General features: G+C 39.4%; 1 protein-coding gene and 1 non-coding gene across 10 annotated transcripts in view; both read right to left on the bottom strand.

The window, feature by feature from the left end:
- LOC108350036 (uncharacterized) overlaps nt 1–1,616 on the bottom strand; it is a 93,604-nt gene extending 91,988 nt beyond the window's left edge. For 7 of the 9 annotated variants that reach the window (XR_010064304.1, XR_010064308.1, XR_010064306.1 and 4 more), the window contains exon 1: nt 1,455–1,611. Coding sequence is in view for 4 of the 9 variants with exons in the window: in XM_039103720.2 (XP_038959648.1) it covers nt 1,455–1,465 (11 nt within the window). In the remaining 5 variants the exon portion in view is untranslated. Of the gene's footprint in view, nt 1–1,454 lie in introns of all 9 variants that reach the window. The other 2 variants (XM_039103721.2, XM_063282900.1) reach the window with 1 other exon arrangement.
- A 17,619-nt stretch (nt 1,617–19,235) lies between these two features.
- Nucleotides 19,236–19,369, bottom strand: LOC120101338 (small nucleolar RNA SNORA17). Its single transcript, XR_005501705.1, has one exon. It is a non-coding gene; the product is annotated as a small nucleolar RNA SNORA17 (small nucleolar RNA).
- Nucleotides 19,370–20,166: the final 797 nt, after the last annotated feature.

Raw genomic sequence — 20,166 nt, 5'->3', positions numbered from 1 at the left:
AATACTTCCATATCCTCTCTAAAAATCATATTTAGAAGCTGGATTGCTTTGTTGTCCTAGGACCCTAGGACCTGGAGTCCTGCTTAGGTTTTCACTCTGTCCTCTCTTTATATTGTTACAATTTTGAAAATGTAACCAGGTTCCCTACTGCCTTAGCAGAGAATAGATATTGATAGACATGTGATAGGCATCAGTCCTGTGATTAAGGACAAACTATGCAAACCCACCTGAAGCAGACTCCTTTAGGAAGCACTGTGGAGAGAAGAGTGCAGACAAGGGGGCTGGGAAAATGCAAAGCTAAGAAAACAGAGCATGTTCCTTTCTGCTTCCCTCCCATTCACAGATCTCCTCAGTCCGCCCTCCTTTTCTTATCCTGCCCCGTTCCTTCCTTTCGTCCCCTCTTCCTGCCTCCTTATTCTTACCTCTTCCTCCTTTTGTCCTTCAAATATTCAGTAATGAAAGATAAATTGTATCTCTGTGTCACTTGTTTTACATTGTCCCTAAAATTCCTTCCATGGAGACACACTGGAAAAGAACATTACTGATGGTAAACATGCCTTACATAGAGCTCACAAATTACTCCCTTCTAGGGCAGGTAAAAATGAAGTCCATAACACTGTACAGAACCTCTACACATTTGAAAATGACTACTTTCCCCTGTCAATTCTCTGAAGTACCAGGCACTTATATTTCATTTGTCCTATCATGATACCACTTGAGGTGTACACAGTTGGCTTCTGGAAGCAGACCATTCTGTCATTTCAGCAGCTCCCTACCTAAGAACTTTACTCTGGTCTACAGGCAGTAACCGGAAGCCACAACTGATTTCTTTATCTTATGAAGTCATGATGGATATAATATTGAAGGCCTAAAGTGTGAATCGCATGCTTTAAAAGATGAGAACCAAGTTATACAGCAATATACATTTAAAAACTTGAAGAAAATTACAGTTCTCCAAAATGCTTATTTTTAAATTACCTGCAAGGTACTGTAAAAATACTTAGGAGACAGCGATGTAGTGTGGAATGAGGAAGGGAAGAACAGGCTTTGCCCTTAACTAAGTTCCAGGTGTCTTTCAGCAGTAAATAGATTTATTTGCACCTATCTAGTTAATGTCAATAGATATTCCATTTTAGCTGATCCATTTATCGCCTTGAAGCTTGCACTTACATCTTAAAGAGTATCTGCAGACATCGTTCCTAGAACAGCACACCTCCTTTGATAAGGCAATGATTAGGATTGCATGAGTTTACAGCTAGCTGCAAGTAAGTACTGAGCAGATGGTAATGGCTGAGTTTGTTTGACTCTGGAAGCAACAACCTTCATCAGCCCCCAACATTACAACATTTACAACATTAACTGCAATATAATCTGGAAACATGATCTATGCTTGCTGGACTTTTGTGCTCACTCTCAAATAATAGCAAAGATACTTTAAATTCCTTTTTTCCTACCTTCTGAACATGTCTGGAAGGTAGAAATAAAAGTCCGTCTTGCTTCATAAAAGTTACTTTCCTGTAGGTAATCTTTCACACATTTCCAAGGATATGAGAACTGTCCACCAAGAATCTGCTGCTATGTTGTGGATAGGAATCTTCCATGGATTCCCCGTGACCAAGGAAACATGCTGTTACCTAGCAACGTGGCCATCTAGGAGATCTTGTTACTACTCTCTGGGAGCTTGTCAAAGGAGTTCTTGTGCTCCAAGTGCAGGTTAACAGTGAACATTGCTCACAAGGTCTTGTCTGAACTATGATGTTACTTGAATCTTGATGCAGAAATGAAAAGGACAGCAGGAGGGGCCTTTGGGCATCTACAGCCATCCTTCAATGTCGACTGCTTTTATTATCATTATTTTTAATGAAATTCAATTTTTATACAATATATTTTGATTTTGGTTTCCTTACCCCAATTATCCCACCTCTTCCCCTCCCCCCGCATCTCTCCTCCCACCCAGGTTTACACCCTTTCTGACTTTCATTTACAAAATCAGGTGCATATGATATAATACTGAAATAAAATAAGATAGATTAAAACAAACAAATCTGAATAGGACAAAGAAAAACACAAGAGAAGAAAAAGAGCCAATGAAAAGGCAAAAGAAACACATATAGATGCAGAGGCACACGTCACACATACAGAAGTCCCATAAAAACATAAAACTGGAAGCCATGATATATGTGCAAAACACCACATGAGTCTGCATCACATGACACAACCCAAAACTTTCATTTCACCCTTCCTAGGGAAACCCATCCTTTCCAAGTAGTCCCTTACTCCATAACTAACTTCTGTGGTTATATGAGCGATACTCTGCTTATCAATGACCTAGCAGCAAACATCCATATTTCTGTGTGGCTCTGGGTTATATCATTAAGGACAATTTCTTTTTCTGACTCCTTTTATTTAACTGAAAATTATATTTTTAATAGCTAAATAATATTCCATTTGTATAAATATGCCACATTTTCCTTAGTCATTAATCTGTTGTTGAACATTTGGTTTGTTTCCAATTTCTGTCGACAGTGAAGAGAACTTAAATGTTAAGGAATGAGCCAGTGTGGGGGTGTGTAGAGTCCTTTGCGTAGTATAGCTGAATCTCAAGGTAGATCCAATTCCCAGTTGCCTAAGAAACTCTCTCACTGATTTCCGTAGTGGCTGTACAAGTTTGTACTCTCATCAGAAATGAAGGAGTGGTCCCCTTATGCCACATCTTTACCAGCATGAGCTATATTTATTGTATTGACCCTTGTCATTCTACCTGATGTAAGATGAAATCCCAAATTACTTTTGAATTGCATTTTCCTGATCACTAAAGATACTGAGCATTTCTTTAAGTCCTTCTTAGCCATTTGAGTTTCCTCTATTTCAAACTCTCTGTTTAAATTTGTACCCAATTTTTAATTGAGTTGTTTGTTTTCTTGATGTCTGGTTTATTTTTGTTATTTGTTTTTGTTTGTTTGTACTTCTACATATATTTTGGGTATTAACTCTCTGTCAGATACATAGTAAAACAATTTCCCATTTTATAGCCTGCCACTTTCTCAGGATGATATTATTCTTTGATATACAGATGGTTTTCCATTTCATGAGGTCCCATTAGTTAACTGTTCGCTCTTAGTGTCTATGCTATTGGTGTTCTCTTCAAAAAGTCCTTTTCTGTGCCAACTAAAGACTATTTTCCATTTTTTCTTCTATCAGATTTTGTGTATCTGGCTTACATTAAGTCCAAGATCAGTTTGGAGTCGAGTTTTGTCTAGACATTGAATATTTAGCATAAAGAGGCGATTTGTGAGGGACACGGAGCCGTGATTGTTGGGGTGCACACAGTTCCTGGGGCTGGATAGACACATATGAAATTGAGTCTTCAGTGCATCACCTGGTTTTGAGTGTCCCGCACCAGGCCTCAGCTGATGACCCCAGCAGCCATTCCAGAGCTAGTGCCCCCTCCTGTCCTTGCTGTCAGCCCTGCAGCCACCGTGGAAGAGCAAACGTGTCAAAATCCAAGCCCAAGCTGGAGTGCTGCCCTGCTGTGAGATGGACTTTGCAGAACCTTCAGTGTGCTCACAACAACTGAAGAGGTCAGGTGTGCTGGAAAGATGCTTTTCAAATGTGTTTTCATAGAACTGGAAGGAAAGAGGGTGCAGCAGAGCACACAGAGTGTGGGTATGGCAGAGAATGGTGAAACTAGAGAAGTGAGGGAACAAAATGGAAGAGATATTGGAAGAGTTGGCCTCAGGGGACATAGAACACTCAGTGTTGGCGCACAGCATAGAGCCCCTGTGGCTGCTCACCCTACTGGAAGGAGGGGAGTAATAGGCTTAGGTGTTGCCCACAGGTTGCAAACACAAAGGTTGTGGCACCTAAGACAGGGAGGTGTACTTCAGCCTGGAGCTCCTTAGGAAACATCTCCTTGCTGAATAGGGCTGGCTCTCTGCCTTGCTGGAAGGAGGAGAATGTGGGGCCAAGGCACTGCCAATAGGCTGCAAGCCAATAGTGCTAGTGAGCCTCAGATAGGCAGGGAAATGTGTGGTGGCCTGGAGCTCTCGTCAATCCAGCCCTTGGAACCCCTGCTTAGGCACAAGATCACCCTGACTCTTGACAGCAACAGTAGGTTATCTGAGATGAGTCTTGTGATGGTCCAGTGTTTACAGTGCTCTAGAAAGGTTGATCCAGACCAATTATTCATTGCAATGATTATTTACATAGAAAGATTTTTGGACAAAATATGACACACTGTAGCTTCCAATGCAACTTCAGCCACAGTGAACAAATATATGGTGGAAAGGTGGTACAGATGGAGGAATGAAGGAGCTAATGCACAGTGGAGAGATGACAGGCGTGGGAGAAGGCTGAGGTAGAAAGGAAAGGATGTTGTTGCAGAGTAGGACTGGCAGGGTGGTGCAGAAGCCTGGACCTTGGGCAGGTTCTTCCCCTAAACATTCTGCCCAACCACACTATCATCTTGGCTCTGAGCAACAACAGGATGCCCAGAGAGAGAATGGTTCATTTTCTGGATTGAGATTCTTTGAAATATCTCCAGGGTCCATGCTGTCCCCACTCCCACCCCTTAAAGCCACGTTGGTATCCATGATCTGTGCTACAGATGGGGACTTGCTGGAGTCCATGGTCTATGCTTTCAGTCCATATGGATGTTAGTAGTCCAGAGGTCAGGTGGTGTCACAGAGGTCAGACATGCCTGTGGTCTGTGCTACTGCTGAAGGTCATGATGAGGTCCACGGTCCATGATGCACCAAGGACCAAGTTGGTGTTCGTGGTTCTTCTGCTGCTGGGGACCATACGGAGGTCCATGACCTGTATTACCCCACAGGTCCTGTGGATGTCTGCAGTCTGTGCTGCTGCCTGAAACCATGCAGATGCCAGTGAACCATACTGTTGCTGTGGGACATGCTCATTGAGTTTAGCTTATATAACTACCTAAGGCCATGTAGATAGCAGGGTTCTGTGATGCCACCTAAAGTCATGTTGGTGTCTGTAGCCTGTACTGCTGCTGCAGAACCCATAGAGTGCCCAGAGATTATGGTTGTCCATGGTCTGTGTTTCTACTAGAGGCCATGGTTTTTAGATTTAACATTTTTGTTGACTAGAGTATCCAATTTTCTGTCTTGTCTTCAATGCCAGAGATTCTCTCTTCCATCTCCTCTATCCTGTTGGTGAGGCATACCTATGAAGATCCTTTTTCAGTTCCTGTTTTACTTCACCTTGTTTTTTCTTTATTGATTTCTATTTCCACTTTCATGCCTTGAAGTATTTTTTTATTTCACTTCCCTGTTTGTGTTTTCATACATTTCATTAATAAATGCATTCACACTTTCCTTAAAGACCTCTAATATATTCAGAAAGGCTATTTTGAAGTCCTTGTCTTGTGTTTTAGTTATATTGCATTGTTCAGTGACCACTGTAATAGAGTTACTGACCTTTAGTGGAGACATGTTGTCCTGGTTGTTACTGATCCCATTATTGTGCTGGCATCTAAGCATCTGGATTTAGGATGACTGTAGTTCTAGGTGTTGACATTTGGTCTTGATTTTGTTAGGTAGAAACCAACCTCTGCTAGTTGGTTTCTGTTCCTCTTTCTGGTTCTTATGAGAATGTGGTAGCTGTGGTTTGCCTGGTAGGGAGTGCTTCTGAGGCCCTGTCAAGGGTAGCCACTGGTAGAACTTGTTTCTAGGAATTGGAGGCTGACCCATAGGAATGGGGATAGGCTAGGAGGAGGATCTGTAGGGTCCACAAGAGGGAAGAAAGCAAAGTGTGCCACCAAGATCTGCCTAGTTTCTAGAAAATGGAAGCAGAGAGTGTGGAGAGGCCTCAGCAGGTGGTGCATCAGAGACAGTGGTAAGAATAGGGGAGTGGGTCTGGAGGACAGGAGGGAGAGTGAAGTTTGCACACCTTCATCAGAAGGCATGGCTGGCAGGTTCTCAGGAAATGGCAGTTGGAGTTCATAGACGAAACAAAGGGATTGAATAATGAGAAGCCATTTCTGTTATTGAAAATACTTGTGTGTTTGGTTTTGTTGAAGTGAAACTTGTACAAAATGTCTCTTGGTACTTGGTTTCTTGCTTCTGTTCTATGAATTTAGAACAAGAAGGAGCAAGTTAGATATAGTTAATTTCTGCTCGACCTTTGTGCAAATAAAACTCCTTTGAAGACAAGGAGTACTTCCTTGTTCATAACACGAAAGAAATATACTTTATTTCAAAGCAAACATCTAACCTCTTTGCACAGAAAAGGGAGCAAATATCATATTTTATTTGTATAATTATTTATTGATCCAACAAGTTGGCTCAGGGCATCTACTAGATACATAGATCACATTACATTTTTAACTTCATTGATGAATAAAATGCACATTCTGTAAGCATGCAGTTTGTATCTTGTTCTCCGCAAATATAAACTTTTGGCTTTTTAAGTCTTTGACAGTTTCATATATGTATATAATGAATTTTAATCATTTTTACTTCCTATCCTTCTCTTTCAATCGCTTTCTTCTCCTGGTAAAAAAAATCTCCTTCTCCCTCTCCTATTAAAACCTTCTTCCCAGGTCTCCCTCCTACTTTGATGCCTTGTATGCATGAGGCTCATAGAGTTCAATCTGAGTGTCCTGAGGGAATGTGGGTAGGAGTTTATTTACTGGAGCATAGATAATTTATGAGTAGCTTTCTCGGGGAAGAAAGTGATGCACCCCTCCTAACAAACATTAACTGCTTAAAGATGCTCAAAGGGGTAGTAGGTGAGGAGCCCCATCTGCACCTCCATCTCAGTGGTTCAGGGGCTGAGAAATCACTGTTTGCCAAAAGCATAGAAAGCTCTCCCATAGACTTTCCTTATTCATTGAACTAGATATTGTGGAAAGGATTTCAGTCAAAACTAACTTCAAAACAAGGTACTTGTCACATACATAAAACTGCAATTCTTGCTGGGCATGGTGACCACATCCATAATCCCAGTGCTTAGGAGGCTGAACACTGATCTGTTTTATACATGGATTCTGTATAACACTTTCTTTCCTTCCCTTTTTCTTAAAAAAATATTTTATTTATTTAATGTATCTGAGTACATTATAGCTGTCCTCAGACACACCAGAAGAGGGTATTTGATCACATTACAGATGGTTGTTGAGCCACCATGTGGTTGCTGGGAATTGAACTCTGAACCTCTGAAAGAGCAGTCAGTGCTGTAAGGACTGAGTCTATTCTCTGGCCCCCTAGTCCTTTCTTTTTTTTTTTTTGGTTCTTTTTTTCGGAGCTGGGGACCGAACCCAGAGCCTTGCGCTTCCTAGGCAAGCGCTCTACCACTGAGCTAAATCCCCAACCCTAGTCCTTTCATTTTTAAGAGACTTGTTTACATGGTTTGGAAGCCACTAAAAAGCTCTGTTGAAATGATTTAATGAATTTCTGATAGTTGAAAATACTGTATTTTAGCCTTCAAGACTTTACCATTGAATGCGAGTATGCTCCCTTTTTCCTTTCTCCTTTCTCTGGATCTTTCTGGATCTGTGCTGACCTAATACTCCTGATTTTGCCTCTTGTCTGCTCCAGTAAGTAGTAGTTTTCATTCTTGATCTCATTGAAAGCTAGGGTGGTCGTTTTATATTTACACATTTATAGTATAGTTTCTGCATAATGTTTAGATCGTCAAAAGTTTATTAATCATTTAAATATCCCATGAAAATTAAGTCAAATGCCAATAGGGATAGAAAGTTAATAACATGGCACCAAGAAAAGGCAAACTACGTCATCACAGAGTACGCTGGAGAAAAGCCAGGGCACTAGAAAGTAAAGGATGATGGGAACATGCGGTATCCAACAATGCATGCCTATTGAGTAAGGTTAAAGGGCATGGTCTGAAACAACTAAGGACAAAGGGAAAACCTGAAATACCTCTACCCAAATGTTTACGAGTATACTCATAATTTTCTGTATTTCTCAAATTCTTTGAGATTATCTATTGTTTTCATTATACATTTAAACTGAAATGGTTTCCCATGATAGTGACAAATCTGGTTTGATGGCACATGGATACATCACCCAATAACTGAAAACAACTAGGACCAGGGCATACCAGTTATAATATAGTCCAGTTCTGGCATTTTCTCCTAATCACAATTCTCAATCTGCTTTGCAACTCGGACAGTAATCATTTTTAGTTGCTGTAACTGTGCAGAATAAATGACATTATAGGGGAAAAAAGCCATGAGCACATTCTATCCCTAGCAAAATTTAACTCTAACAAAATGAAATGAAGAACAAGCATTAGGTTTGGTTCTGACAGCAGAGGGAGAACTGTACTAAAATAATCCTTACACGCATGGAAATTTGAGAGATCACTGTCACATTCCCTGTATATCAGATTCCATACCCAGGCATATTCATATCCTATATCCACATATACAAGCCTAATTTAATGTAGAAGGTGAAGGCAGGAATTTTTTAAGCAGATGACTCTTGCTCTTTGTCATCCACCAGCCATGACATTGCAGAATTTCCCCATCTGTGTTGTTTGTCATTATACCTGAAAATAGAAGTGTCCACCAATATCTAGCTGCTTTGGAAGATGGAAAGTTGGCTGGCAGCTGAAAGAATGGCATTAAGCTAGAGACTGCTTCACAGTACAGCTCCTAGCAAATGTGATCATAAATGTGTGATCGCACAAAACACTTCAAGAGCCGCTGTTCAGCACGAAATCTCGTTTGAACTCATCCAAAAACTGACCTGGAAGCTTCAGAAAAAAATATTTATTTTTATCTGACAATGTGCAGGTATACAATATACAAGTCCAGAAAACAAGATAAATGCTGAAGAGCTGCCTTGTATATTTCTAGTAGAGTTATATGTCTCTCTCTCGTATTCCTTCTTTGGGGAGGAAATGGTCACATTGACAGCTTGGCTTTACTTTCTTTTTTTACTGAGGTAGGAACAATGTTGTTTAGTCTAACAGTTTGAGTGTATGGCCCAGGGCAGAATCTTGCCTTCTACCCTGCCTTAGGTAGAAATGGATTGATAGTCCTCATTATGGGAGAATAGGAGTCTTTCTTCAAATAGTAAACAGAGTTTGTAGTAACACCTATTATAAAGCAGCCTAAGACAGTCAGAAACTTAACAGAAAAAGACTGTTATTAGTTTTAAAAAAGCACTAGGTAAGTTTTATTTTTTAGTACCTTTCATATGAAATAGTCTATAATAATTATTTATAGTTACATATGTAGGTATACACAAAATATTGAAGCAGATTTTACATTTCCACTAAAGATAAGTGCTAAGTTCATATTGAAAAATAGTTATTGCTTGAAATTTTAATATCTTATAAATTTAAATGTTTTACTTAATTATTGATAAATATTTTAATAATTTCAATATTTAAATAAAAATAATTGAAATTAAATGACATTATCATTTCTAAAACAGCATACCATATCAAGAGGGCAAGGAGGATAGTTTATTCAGTAACATGTTTACTATATAATTACAAGTTCAGATCCTCAGAACCTACATAAAAAGCCCACTATGAATGTCTCAATCTGCTTTGCAACTCTGATAGTAATAATTTTTAGTTGCTGTAACTGTGTAGAATAAATGACAATGTTACAGAAAAAATATGAGCACATCCTACCCCTAGCAAGATTTAACCCTAACAAAATAAAATGTAGAACAAGTATTGGGTTTGGTTCTGACAGCAGAGGAAGAACTGTACTAGAATAATCATTACACTCACGGAAATTTGAGAAATCACTGTCACATTTCCTGTATATGTTTTCCCCTTACATTTCTCCTTTTGCCTCAGTGCTGTGTTTATCTTTGCCAGTGATGTGCATTTCTTGTAAATAACAAATTGGTGTGTCCATAAAAACTTGAGGTCAATAACATTCAGAGTTACTACTATAATAAAGTGCATTATCGAGAGGTGTATATTAACAAACTCTTTAGAAAATCTATCTCTTTAAGAAATCCTGACTCTATTCCTGTTTGTCCTAGGCTTTACTGGTAGTACATACTGATAATATAGTTTACATTGATAGTATATACTGAGAGCATCCTATATTATAGCATATTTTAGATCAATCTTTAGATCTTTGAAAGCCACATTTCCATTCTAGAAAATAACCAGATGCTGTAATAAAAGAATATGCCCATTCAGCATATTCATTTTCCATGGATCCCACAGATGCTCCAGGGCGGGTCCTTCCACCTTAACTCAGGTGCTACGGCAAGATAGCATCATATGTGTGCAAGGGACTATGCGACATATGAAAACTGATTTCCTCCTTTCAGATAAATTGCAAGATAATAAGAATAGTTCTACTCTAGATACATAAAATATATGTAGATACTAGTTTCAATTAACAAAGCCCAAGACAACAAATAAATGATATTCTAGAGTTGTTCCAAAACTTATAGCACTACTGACTATTAGGATATCATAATTTTATTATGTATGTAACTTCTTACTTGTATTAACACAATCTAACTGATGTATTCTAAAGATTCTATTCCTTATAGTCAAAATAGCAGCTAGCCAAATTCCAGTGGAGTCACCCTTTAAAAATATCTCATTTTGTGGTGAGAGATGTATATTTAGGACTTTGTCTACCCTATTATTTGGTGACCACACATAAGTTTCTTCCATGTTTGTCTCTTTTTCAAAAATCTTTGAATTAATAGGTTTCTACAAAACCCTTCAAGTGGTCCAGTCAAAGAATTGGGCCATAATCAATTTGTTGGCCAAAGGAGACTCATGGAAATCCTCAAACAACCCAAACCACTGCCATGGCTATTGGCTGCGATCCACAAACTGATGGTGTAAGGCTTGAAGTGAGTCTTAATTACTGGGAGACCCCCAAAGTGAGACACAAAATGGAGTGTAATGCAAACACAAGAAGTTTATTTTTCCAGCCTGTCAGGGTTGACCCTCAATCAGGCTCTCGTGGTAAGTGACTAGAAGGGGATCCTGAATGGCTATAACAAGCAGTTTTTATACTTTTTAGGGGTACAGGTTGCATCAGCAAGGTTACAGTTTAGACTTATTGGCTAAGCATATTGACCTTTGAATCTATTGGCTAGCAAGCATATGACACCCATTCGAACTCTATCTGGGAGCAGATGGTCAGGTGACAGTCAGTACATTCCGCGGTTTTTCAAGAATGTTCCTGCTCCTCCAGAGAACTGTGGGTGGAGAACAGAACTTGGCCTAGCCTGGACCCGAGGTGGGAAGCTGGTACTAGTCCTAGTCTTGACCTGAGGAGGTGGGTGTAAGGCTGGCAAAAGCCCGTAGGGTCCTTCAAAGGTAAGAAGCTATTGTTGAATACAAACACTACACCCATTTGAACATTGAAAAGTCAGTCTGGTGCTACCAAATGAGAAGGCTAGGCTGACTCCATGACAGGCTTCAAATTGCCAGTTCAGGAGACTAGGCAAGAACTGGACAAGTTCAAGAACTGAGGTTTGCTCAGGCCTCAGAAGTTGCCCTACTACCTGGTCTGAGGCAAGGACAATGAATAGATCAGCAGCAGTTTTCAGACTTCCACAGCAACAGTTTCCAGCCCCTAGGCTCCAGCAATGATGCTAAAATGTCCCTAGAGATGGAGTCATGATTAATATAGAGGTCACCTACACTCCCCACCCCTGCCCCAGAATTCCTGTAAAGTGCTTTAATTGAGGTCTGTGAGCTCATTTCAGAGTCTCTCCATATTTGTAAATGGTAGACTCCAGCATGCTGGACTTTTGCAGAATGAAACACTCCTTACATTTACATACTATTTCAGTCCAGGGTACTACTCTTCTGTGAATCATGAACCCTTACACTACCTATTGCCTTTACCCTGACTGACTAATGGTCGTGATAATAGAATGTACATTACCAGAAGAGAAAGATAACCACTAACCCAGCTGTAAACGCTACATCTGCAATTATGGCATATTTCCAATATCTCTGGTACAATAGTAACACAAATGTTATGGAAATAACCAACTACTAGCTCATTGGATATTGAACTTAAGGCCCTCCATGAAATGTAACCTATATCTGACACTGTTTGGGTGACTAAGATTCTAAGCATAGATAGGCCATGGACCTAGAGAATAATGAAGTACCATGGTTCTACTAATGAAGCATAACAATAAATGACTTATAACAGCATTCTGCTATACTTATAGATCAGGGCCTTGTTCATTCATCTGCCAAGACCATCCTCTTGCTTTAGATGTGAACGAATACAAGTGGGCAATGTGCAGAGACTAAGAGACCTTACAACACTCAGTCCTCAAAGGGTCAACTCTATTAAATCACTCCCCTAAGGGTTCAGGGAACTCTATGGAACAGGAGGGGAAAAAAGAGTATAAGGGCCAGTGGGGATGGAAAATACTAAGAAAACAAGGCCTTCTAGATACATTAGGACTCACACGTATGAATTCACAGAGACTACAGAAAGTTAGGTGGGGTTCCACTACTAAGAAGGGAAGCCAACAGCAGCCCCATCCTCAAGCCAACAGCTGCCATTAATTGATAACCACTCACAAAGGAAAAATTAGTTTTCTCCAATATAAACCACACTTAAGGGTACATACCATGCTCAGAAGAAGATGGCCAACACAAAACAAAGTCAGTGGTATTTTTGGAAGTGTTTTTGTCTCACGATGCTTTGAGAAGTTTTTTAAAAGCTTACAAGTTTTTCACATAGTTTCTGACTTTGTGTTTTTCTATGCAATTTCTATGTGTGCAAATTTGTGTGTGCCTAAGTCTATATGTGGGGTGTGTGTGTGTGTGTGTGTGTTTGTGTGTGTGTGTGTGTTCTTTTTTTCTGTTTGCTCCTGTTTATTTTGTCTTATTTTATTTTTTTAAATGGCTGGTAGTTTTCAATAGAAATAAAGAGAAGAAATAGTACAGACTTAGGTGGATGGGAGATGGGAAGAATCTGGAAGAACATGAGAGAGGGAAAGCCATACTCAGAATGCATTTTATTAAAAAATTCTGTTTTTAATTGAAATTAGTGATGCCATATTATTAAGGATCTTATTGTTTTTTGCTAAAACCTCTGATAATTAATGATGTTTCTCATTTATGTTCTTCGCTTTTTACAGGTGACAGAGGTTTCCTAAGTCTGACCTTTTAATACACTATCACTACATTATTGCACTATAGTTAAACAGTGTGTATGTAGACTGAGTGTGTGTATTTGTGTGTATGTGTGTGCTGATGGCATACCACTTTTGCAGAAAATAGAAGCATATCCAAAACAATTTATAATAGTATTATTACTTTCTATTTGTGGTAACTCAACTGCTAGTTATCAGTAAGTCACTAATATCTTAATTAACAGTCTTTCTCAATGAAAGCCCAGTTCTGGTTTTATTGTGCTAGTTATCATTTAGTCTGATAACCTCCTTTGAGTTTAAGTGTGATCTTTCTGTGGTGGTGGATGCCAAATCAGCTCAGTGCATCCGAAGTCACTTTTGTTTCTGAAGCCAACAGGTTGTATGGCAGTTCTTAGAACAGTTACTCAAAAGTATTGTTAAAACAAGGCCTACGGGTAAATCTAAAATTATATTTAAAAGGTTATTATTGTTTTCTTTAATGAAATAGAAGAACCAATATTAGGTATTGAAGAGTCAAAGAAAGTTCAGCATATGCAGAAGGCTGGGGTTGAGAGAGTTAATTGCAGTATGGAGCTCTGAGAATTCAGGATGGTTGGATCAAAATGACAGAGACAATAAATCAAAATGAGGCTTTAGAGACAAACGAAAATCTGAGCAGAATGAGCCTTTAAATGCGAGAAATAGTCTTACTATATACGTTATCATCTGAACCAGAAGAACCCTTTTGAAATATATTTGATTTAAGAAGCTGTGCTATCTGTCTCCCTGCCCCAGATCTGGGCAGTTGCACATGAGGTGCAAAAGTCAATAGCCAGTCAGGCGAGCCCGTCAGTCTCATGACCACCTGTGTTCCTCCAAGCCATGCCCCTACAGGGGACTGGGTTGATTTTGGTGACATGTGTTACCAGTGTGGACTATGCAGATATGGGTGACCTCTGCTGCAACCTGAGGTCATGGTGATATCTGGGTCCTTGCCGTCACCGAGAGCCACCTCAGGGTCTGATATCCTACTGTAAGTGGGGTTCTGTGTTGATGTTGGTGGCCCATGTTACCGCCAAAGGGCAGGCGGATGCTCTGCATGGTCTGTGGTGCACTCCGAAACTATCCAGATGTACACGTGCTGTGTTACCAATGGGGCTATGTTTGTGTGGGTGCCTTCTGCTGCAGTCTGAGACCATGTTGACATCTGTGGTCTGGCCAGCTTCCAAAGGCCTTGCCTGTGGTTCTACCGCAGCAGGGGGCAGTGTCTGTGGTCTGTGCTGTCACCAGAAACTGTGTAGAGGCCCATATACATGCAAGAAAATCGTCTTAATATATTATCTGAACCAGAAGGACTCTTTTGAAACGTATTTGATTTAAGAAAAGAACCAGTAAAAATGGCTATTTTTGCTATATTAATGACTGCAGACACACACAATTGAGAGGGAAGGACATGGAAATTTGTGACAAATCCTAGTGACCCATCCCCTGTCTCCCTAGAAGTAACAGAGTAGACAAGAAGCCTCTGAAGAGAATGCTTCAAAAGTGTGACAGACACCGAAGAGTAAGTCTCCACAATTGATGGTACCTGATGGAGGTGTCGGAGACCAGAGACTCAGCTCTATTTAAGGGGCAGGCCACTGAGTGTTCGGCCATGCACCAGTGAGTATAAAGATAACCAAAAGGGACTTCTTTTTTCTATGCGTCATGTATTTTACCTCTTCTGGAGAGTGTTGTAGAGCAGAGACAGATAAGAAAGGAAGGGGAGGGATTTTTATAGGGTACATGATATGAAGCTCCTAGAGTATCAATATAAATGTTACATGTATTTTGATGTGGAAGGGAGATATATTAATTTGAAAAAACAATATTCATTACAGCCTAGTTTCTAGTCACTTTTTTCCTAAAGAGAGGTAACAATATTCCTTATCTCTAGACACCAGCAGATAGTCTTACACCATGGACATACGGGCAGCTCTCAGTGGACTCAGTAGGTTTGATTTAAAAATAAAAAAGAAACACATGAAGTTGGTAGAAAGGATGGGAAGGGTAATACAAAAGAAACCGTTTGGCAGGGATTGGGGATTTAGCTCAGTGGTAGAACACTTGCCTAGCAAGCACAAGGCCGAGAGTTCGGTTCCCCAGCTCTGAGAAAAAAAAAAAAAAAAGCGTTTGGCAGTGAATGAGGGGTGGATTTGATTGAAGCACATTATATGTTTGTATAAATTTCTGAACAATAAAATTTTTAACTGTGTTTTCCCTTGGTAATATTAAACATATAATAAATAAGTTATAAATCTGTAAACCAAATCTTTTAATGAATGATAGCTTTGAGACCTGGACACAGCTATTCCTATTGTTGTGTTTTAGAAGTTTTATTTTGGTTTGTTGGTTTTGTTTTGTTTTAGCTTTTAAGAGTTTATATTGAAGTCCTATTCAGAGACGCTGATTTTGATTCTTCCCTTTGCTGTTTTGCTCATTTTATTCGATCCTTTTCCTTACAATTTTCACAATTTTCTCTGATATTTTCTATCTCTTCAGGTATTGCTGTTTTAAAAAGCCATAAAATATGATTAAAGGATATAACACCTTAGGAATAATTTAATTTTTTACATTAAAAATGTCCTTTTATTCTCACCATAATGAATTCCCTAAAGTTAATCAGGAGTAAATTTCACTACATCACAAACATAAACCTTTAGTTAAACTCTTTAAGTGAACAAAGGTTCCTGCCTGTGGAAGGTGTAGGAGTAAGCATGAGTTAATCCTTACCCCTACCCCAAGACAAACAAGGAGCAGTTTTCACATTATATAATACTGAGGAAAATGATTTATGTAAACTTTTTTCTCACTGTTATGTAGATGATTCAATGTTATGAAAAGATTGACTGCCAATAGTTCACTGTCAGCATTCATAAATACACATGTATAAAAACACAGTAAGATTCATCATACATCATACCCTAAGAATCCTAGAAATTCCCCAGGCAATTTACAAGTTTACAAGGCTGGCATTTTTAAACCATGTTATCCCTGAAGTATTCTCAACTTGATGCAAAGATAGATACAAGAGTTTTGGGTTTTTTGTTATCATCTTTAGCATCGTGTGCTTTCCTCTTTCATATTTTCTTTTACTATATTTGATTTTTTGCCTTGTAAATAAATACATGTCATTTTTCTTAGGATATGTCCTAGTCTTCTTTTCTACTCTCTGTCTCAGAGCAGTCCTTCATTTATAACTGCCAGGCAATGATTCCTAGTTTGTACTAAGATTCTGATTTTTGCCAAGATTCTAAGATCTAGCTAGACCTGTTGATGTACCCTGTGTATACATACATACAGGACATATATTAAGCTGACATCTCTCATTTTGTGGCACAACATCTGTCTGTATAACCCATAAACTTTCCTATTTATGCTGTTCATTCATTATAAGCCTTGAAATCAAATCTCATCAGACTTTCAATTGTTATTTTCTTCATTGAAAGGGTAGGTATTTAAGTTTACAGTTCCCTTATATTGAAATGTATCCAAAAAGAAAATAAACAGATGAATTGGTAAAAAAAATAAGAGATAGAGAGAGATCAGATAAATAGATAGGTGATAAAACAAACATAATAATGTAGAATTTAGGTGGTAGATATGTGAATACTCATAAAAGTTCTTTAAACATTTTTGTTTATTTTGGATTTTTAACTATGTTGAGACGATTATAGACTATGGGAACTTTGAAAGTGTGACTAAATGTATTTTTTATTATGCTATGGCTAGGTATGGCCCCCATAGACTCATGTGTTTAAACAAACCTATGGGGGCCAGAGAGTAGAATGTGATGGTTTGTATATATTTGGCCCACGGAGTAGTGTGGCCTTGTTTGATAGGTGTATCATTGTGGGCATGGGCTTTAATATACTCATCCTAGCTGACTGGAAGCTTAGAAGCTAGTCTTCCTCTAGCAGCCTTCAGATGAAGATGTAGAAGTCTCAGCTCCTCCTGTCCCATGTCTGTCAAAATGCTGCCATGAAACTACCTTGATGATACTGGACTGAACCTCTGAACTTGTAAGCCAGCTGCCATCAAATGTTATCCTTAAAAAAAAGTTGCTTTGGTCATGGTATCTGTTGACAGCAGTAAAACCCTAAGGAAAAAATATGTTAGAAAGGAGAAAGTTTCTAAACTGGGTTTCCCAAACATTTTCATCGACTGCCACAGATTTGACCTGGTTGGTTAACAATTTACAACTGAGATGTTCAAACCATCACATTGGATCAACAATTTTCTTGGTCTACTTTTATCAGGTCTTCCCAAAGGAAAAACTTCCTAAACTATGGCAGCTCAGTCTGTCTATCTCCCAGCTGGGAATCCCAGCTCCCTTGCTTCCAAGCTTTGAATGACTCCCTGTTGCTGACAGGGTTGTGTTTAAATGTGAAGCTTCACAGTCGATACAGTTTGGTTGTTGTCTGTATTAAGAACATCATTTCTTACCACTAATCTGTTTCTCCTGTCCCCCATAAATGCATAACTACCTAGTTGTGCATCTTCTTTAATTACTTTTTGATATTATAATTATATCACTTCTCACTTTCCTTTCCTCCCTCAAACTCTCCTATATAAGCCTTCTGGCTCTCTTTTAAAGTCATGACCTCAAATCTAATCCCTGAATCCTGAGTTCCAAGCCAAGCTAATTTAGAACAAGTTCGGGGGGGGGGGGGGGGGGGAGTTAGCATATAGTAACCAAATCAGCCACTAGATGGCAGAGGCTACCATATGCAAAATAACCTTTCTGAAATGAAACTGCTTATAGGATCATTTACAATGAATGGCAAATTCCAGAAACAAAATTTTACTGACCTACCCTCTTAATCCTTCCATCTCTTGAGCGATTTGTTATTTGATGACAGGTTTTTCTGTTATGTTTGTTTTTGTCATAAAGCTGGAAGAATTAATGCAATCCTCTGACTATAAGATGGATGAATCTCAACAACAAAAAAATATCTGGAATCTTATCAACTCCATAAAACACAAAGTGGAATCAAAACACTAGGCAACAAATTGCATTTAGATGGCAGCGAAGATGAATAACCCTGTTGCATTCAAAATTGCTACACAAAAGCCAAATGGCCACCCTCACTGACTTGATGTATCCTACTCAAAAGGGAATGACAAGTCAATTACAAAAGCAAAGATATTTACATCATATTGAACTATCCATACTAAATTAAATTTTTGTTACATTCGTTGTGTGGGGGTGGGTAGAGGTGGATGCACTTGCCATAGCATAGCTATGGAAATCAGAGGATAACTTATGTGTCAGTTTTCTCCTTCTATGATGTGTGCCACAGGGATGTAATCAACGTGAACTTGGGTCACATACCTTGGCAGCAGATAGCTTTACCTGCTAAACCATCTTGCCCATTACTAACACTGCATTTACAAAATACCTTTGACATCTTGTCTGTTCATTTGATCATTTTGCCGGTTACTTAGCCCATAGGTGGCCATTTAAATTCAGAGGGTAAAATGACAAATAAACAAACAAAAAACAAACCCAAACTATTAAAACCATAATTCAATTATAAAAGTTCTTCAGAATCTGCTAGACATTGTTATTCTTTTTAGTTTATTTTTTTGTTGGTTCTTTGTGAGTTTCACATCTTTCTAATCCCACACATCTCCCCACCCCTTGTATCTACCCTCCACTCTTACAACCTCCTCCCTCAACAGAGAAAAAAAAAGATCTACACTGATGTCATTCTCACACAATTGGGGCCACCTCACCCATATCCGGAGAGTCTGGGGTTGTCCTTGGAGTGCTCAGGAATGCTATGCCACACTCCTGCATTATGACATGGGGCATAGTCTGTCCATGCAGGCCTGTGTGATGCCAGACTGGTGTTCATATCAGGCTAGGGCCTTATCAGGCCCCCCTGGCACCTGTCTGATGGTTACCTCTGGTTCACTCCTTGTCTGATTTGCAGGAGTGCTCCCTTGCTAGGGTCATCTGTCTCAGCTTCACTTTTACCACAGACCCTGTGGCCCAAGGAACCAGACAGGGTTCTTCTAGGCTCTGGCTTGCTCCTATCCTGGGAACCCAAGTGGGGCCTGCCTGTCCTGGCATAGAGGTCATCTCAGGTTCTCTTTTTTGTGCTTATAAAGGTACTAATCATTCAGATGTTCTTAATAGGTCAGAGTACTAAGCTAAGACATAGCCTCTCACCTCTCTGCTATCTACTGATAACAGTGTAACACAGATGTCACTCCCGCAAAGCCTTAGGGGCAGGAAGATTATTATTCTAAGTAGCTAAACTTGTTTTCTTGAATTGCAAATTGCTTCCATTTGACCAGTTACTTTAAATAAAGAGTTGTGACATAGATTTATAAAACATGAATCTTTTCCTCACAAATTTTCTTGGCCAATAATATAAACATTTCCTTATCCGATCAAAAGAATTCTTGTGGCTTGATAAATGTTATCTCCTGTGCTTACTTCAGTAGCTCATGCACTAAACATAAAATGATACAGAGAAGATTCATCTACTCCTTACCTCCACAGACTTGTGAACTGGTCCATATTTTAAGGGCAAAATATGTACGAATGAAAGGAAAATTATACAGATTTAAGGTTTAAAAATATAAAGTTAAAAGAGTATGTTTCAACTCAGGACTAAACACTGTGAAAAGCAAGCCCAGGCAGCCCCGCCCTGCCACTAGAACTAACAGACCATAAAAGGAAAGGAATGCAGAACAGACCAGGAGTACCGGATCTGACTCACAGGCCACCTGGCAGGAAGAGATAAGCCCCCAGCCCCCAACATCCAGGACGCCCCAAACCTGCCAATGTGTGTAGCTATACCTTATTACCTCATCATGTGAAATAGCCAATCATATGTGAACATGTCTATGTGCCTCGTTTGAATCCACCAATCCCCGTAACTATGCATCTGCTTCTGTACACCCGCTTCTGCTTCCCCAATCCCTATAAAAGCCCCATGCTGGAGCTGCTGGGCGCGCAAGTCCTCCGAAGAGACTGTGTGCCCGCAGGTACCTGTGTTTTCCAATAAACCCTCTTGCTGATTGC

This window comes from Rattus norvegicus, chromosome 2, assembly GCF_036323735.1.
Source record: "Rattus norvegicus strain BN/NHsdMcwi chromosome 2, GRCr8, whole genome shotgun sequence".
In the NCBI taxonomy this organism is placed as follows: Eukaryota; Metazoa; Chordata; class Mammalia; order Rodentia; family Muridae; genus Rattus; species Rattus norvegicus.
Note: the sequence above shows the minus strand (reverse complement) of the source record. Positions and strands in the feature narration are given on the sequence as shown.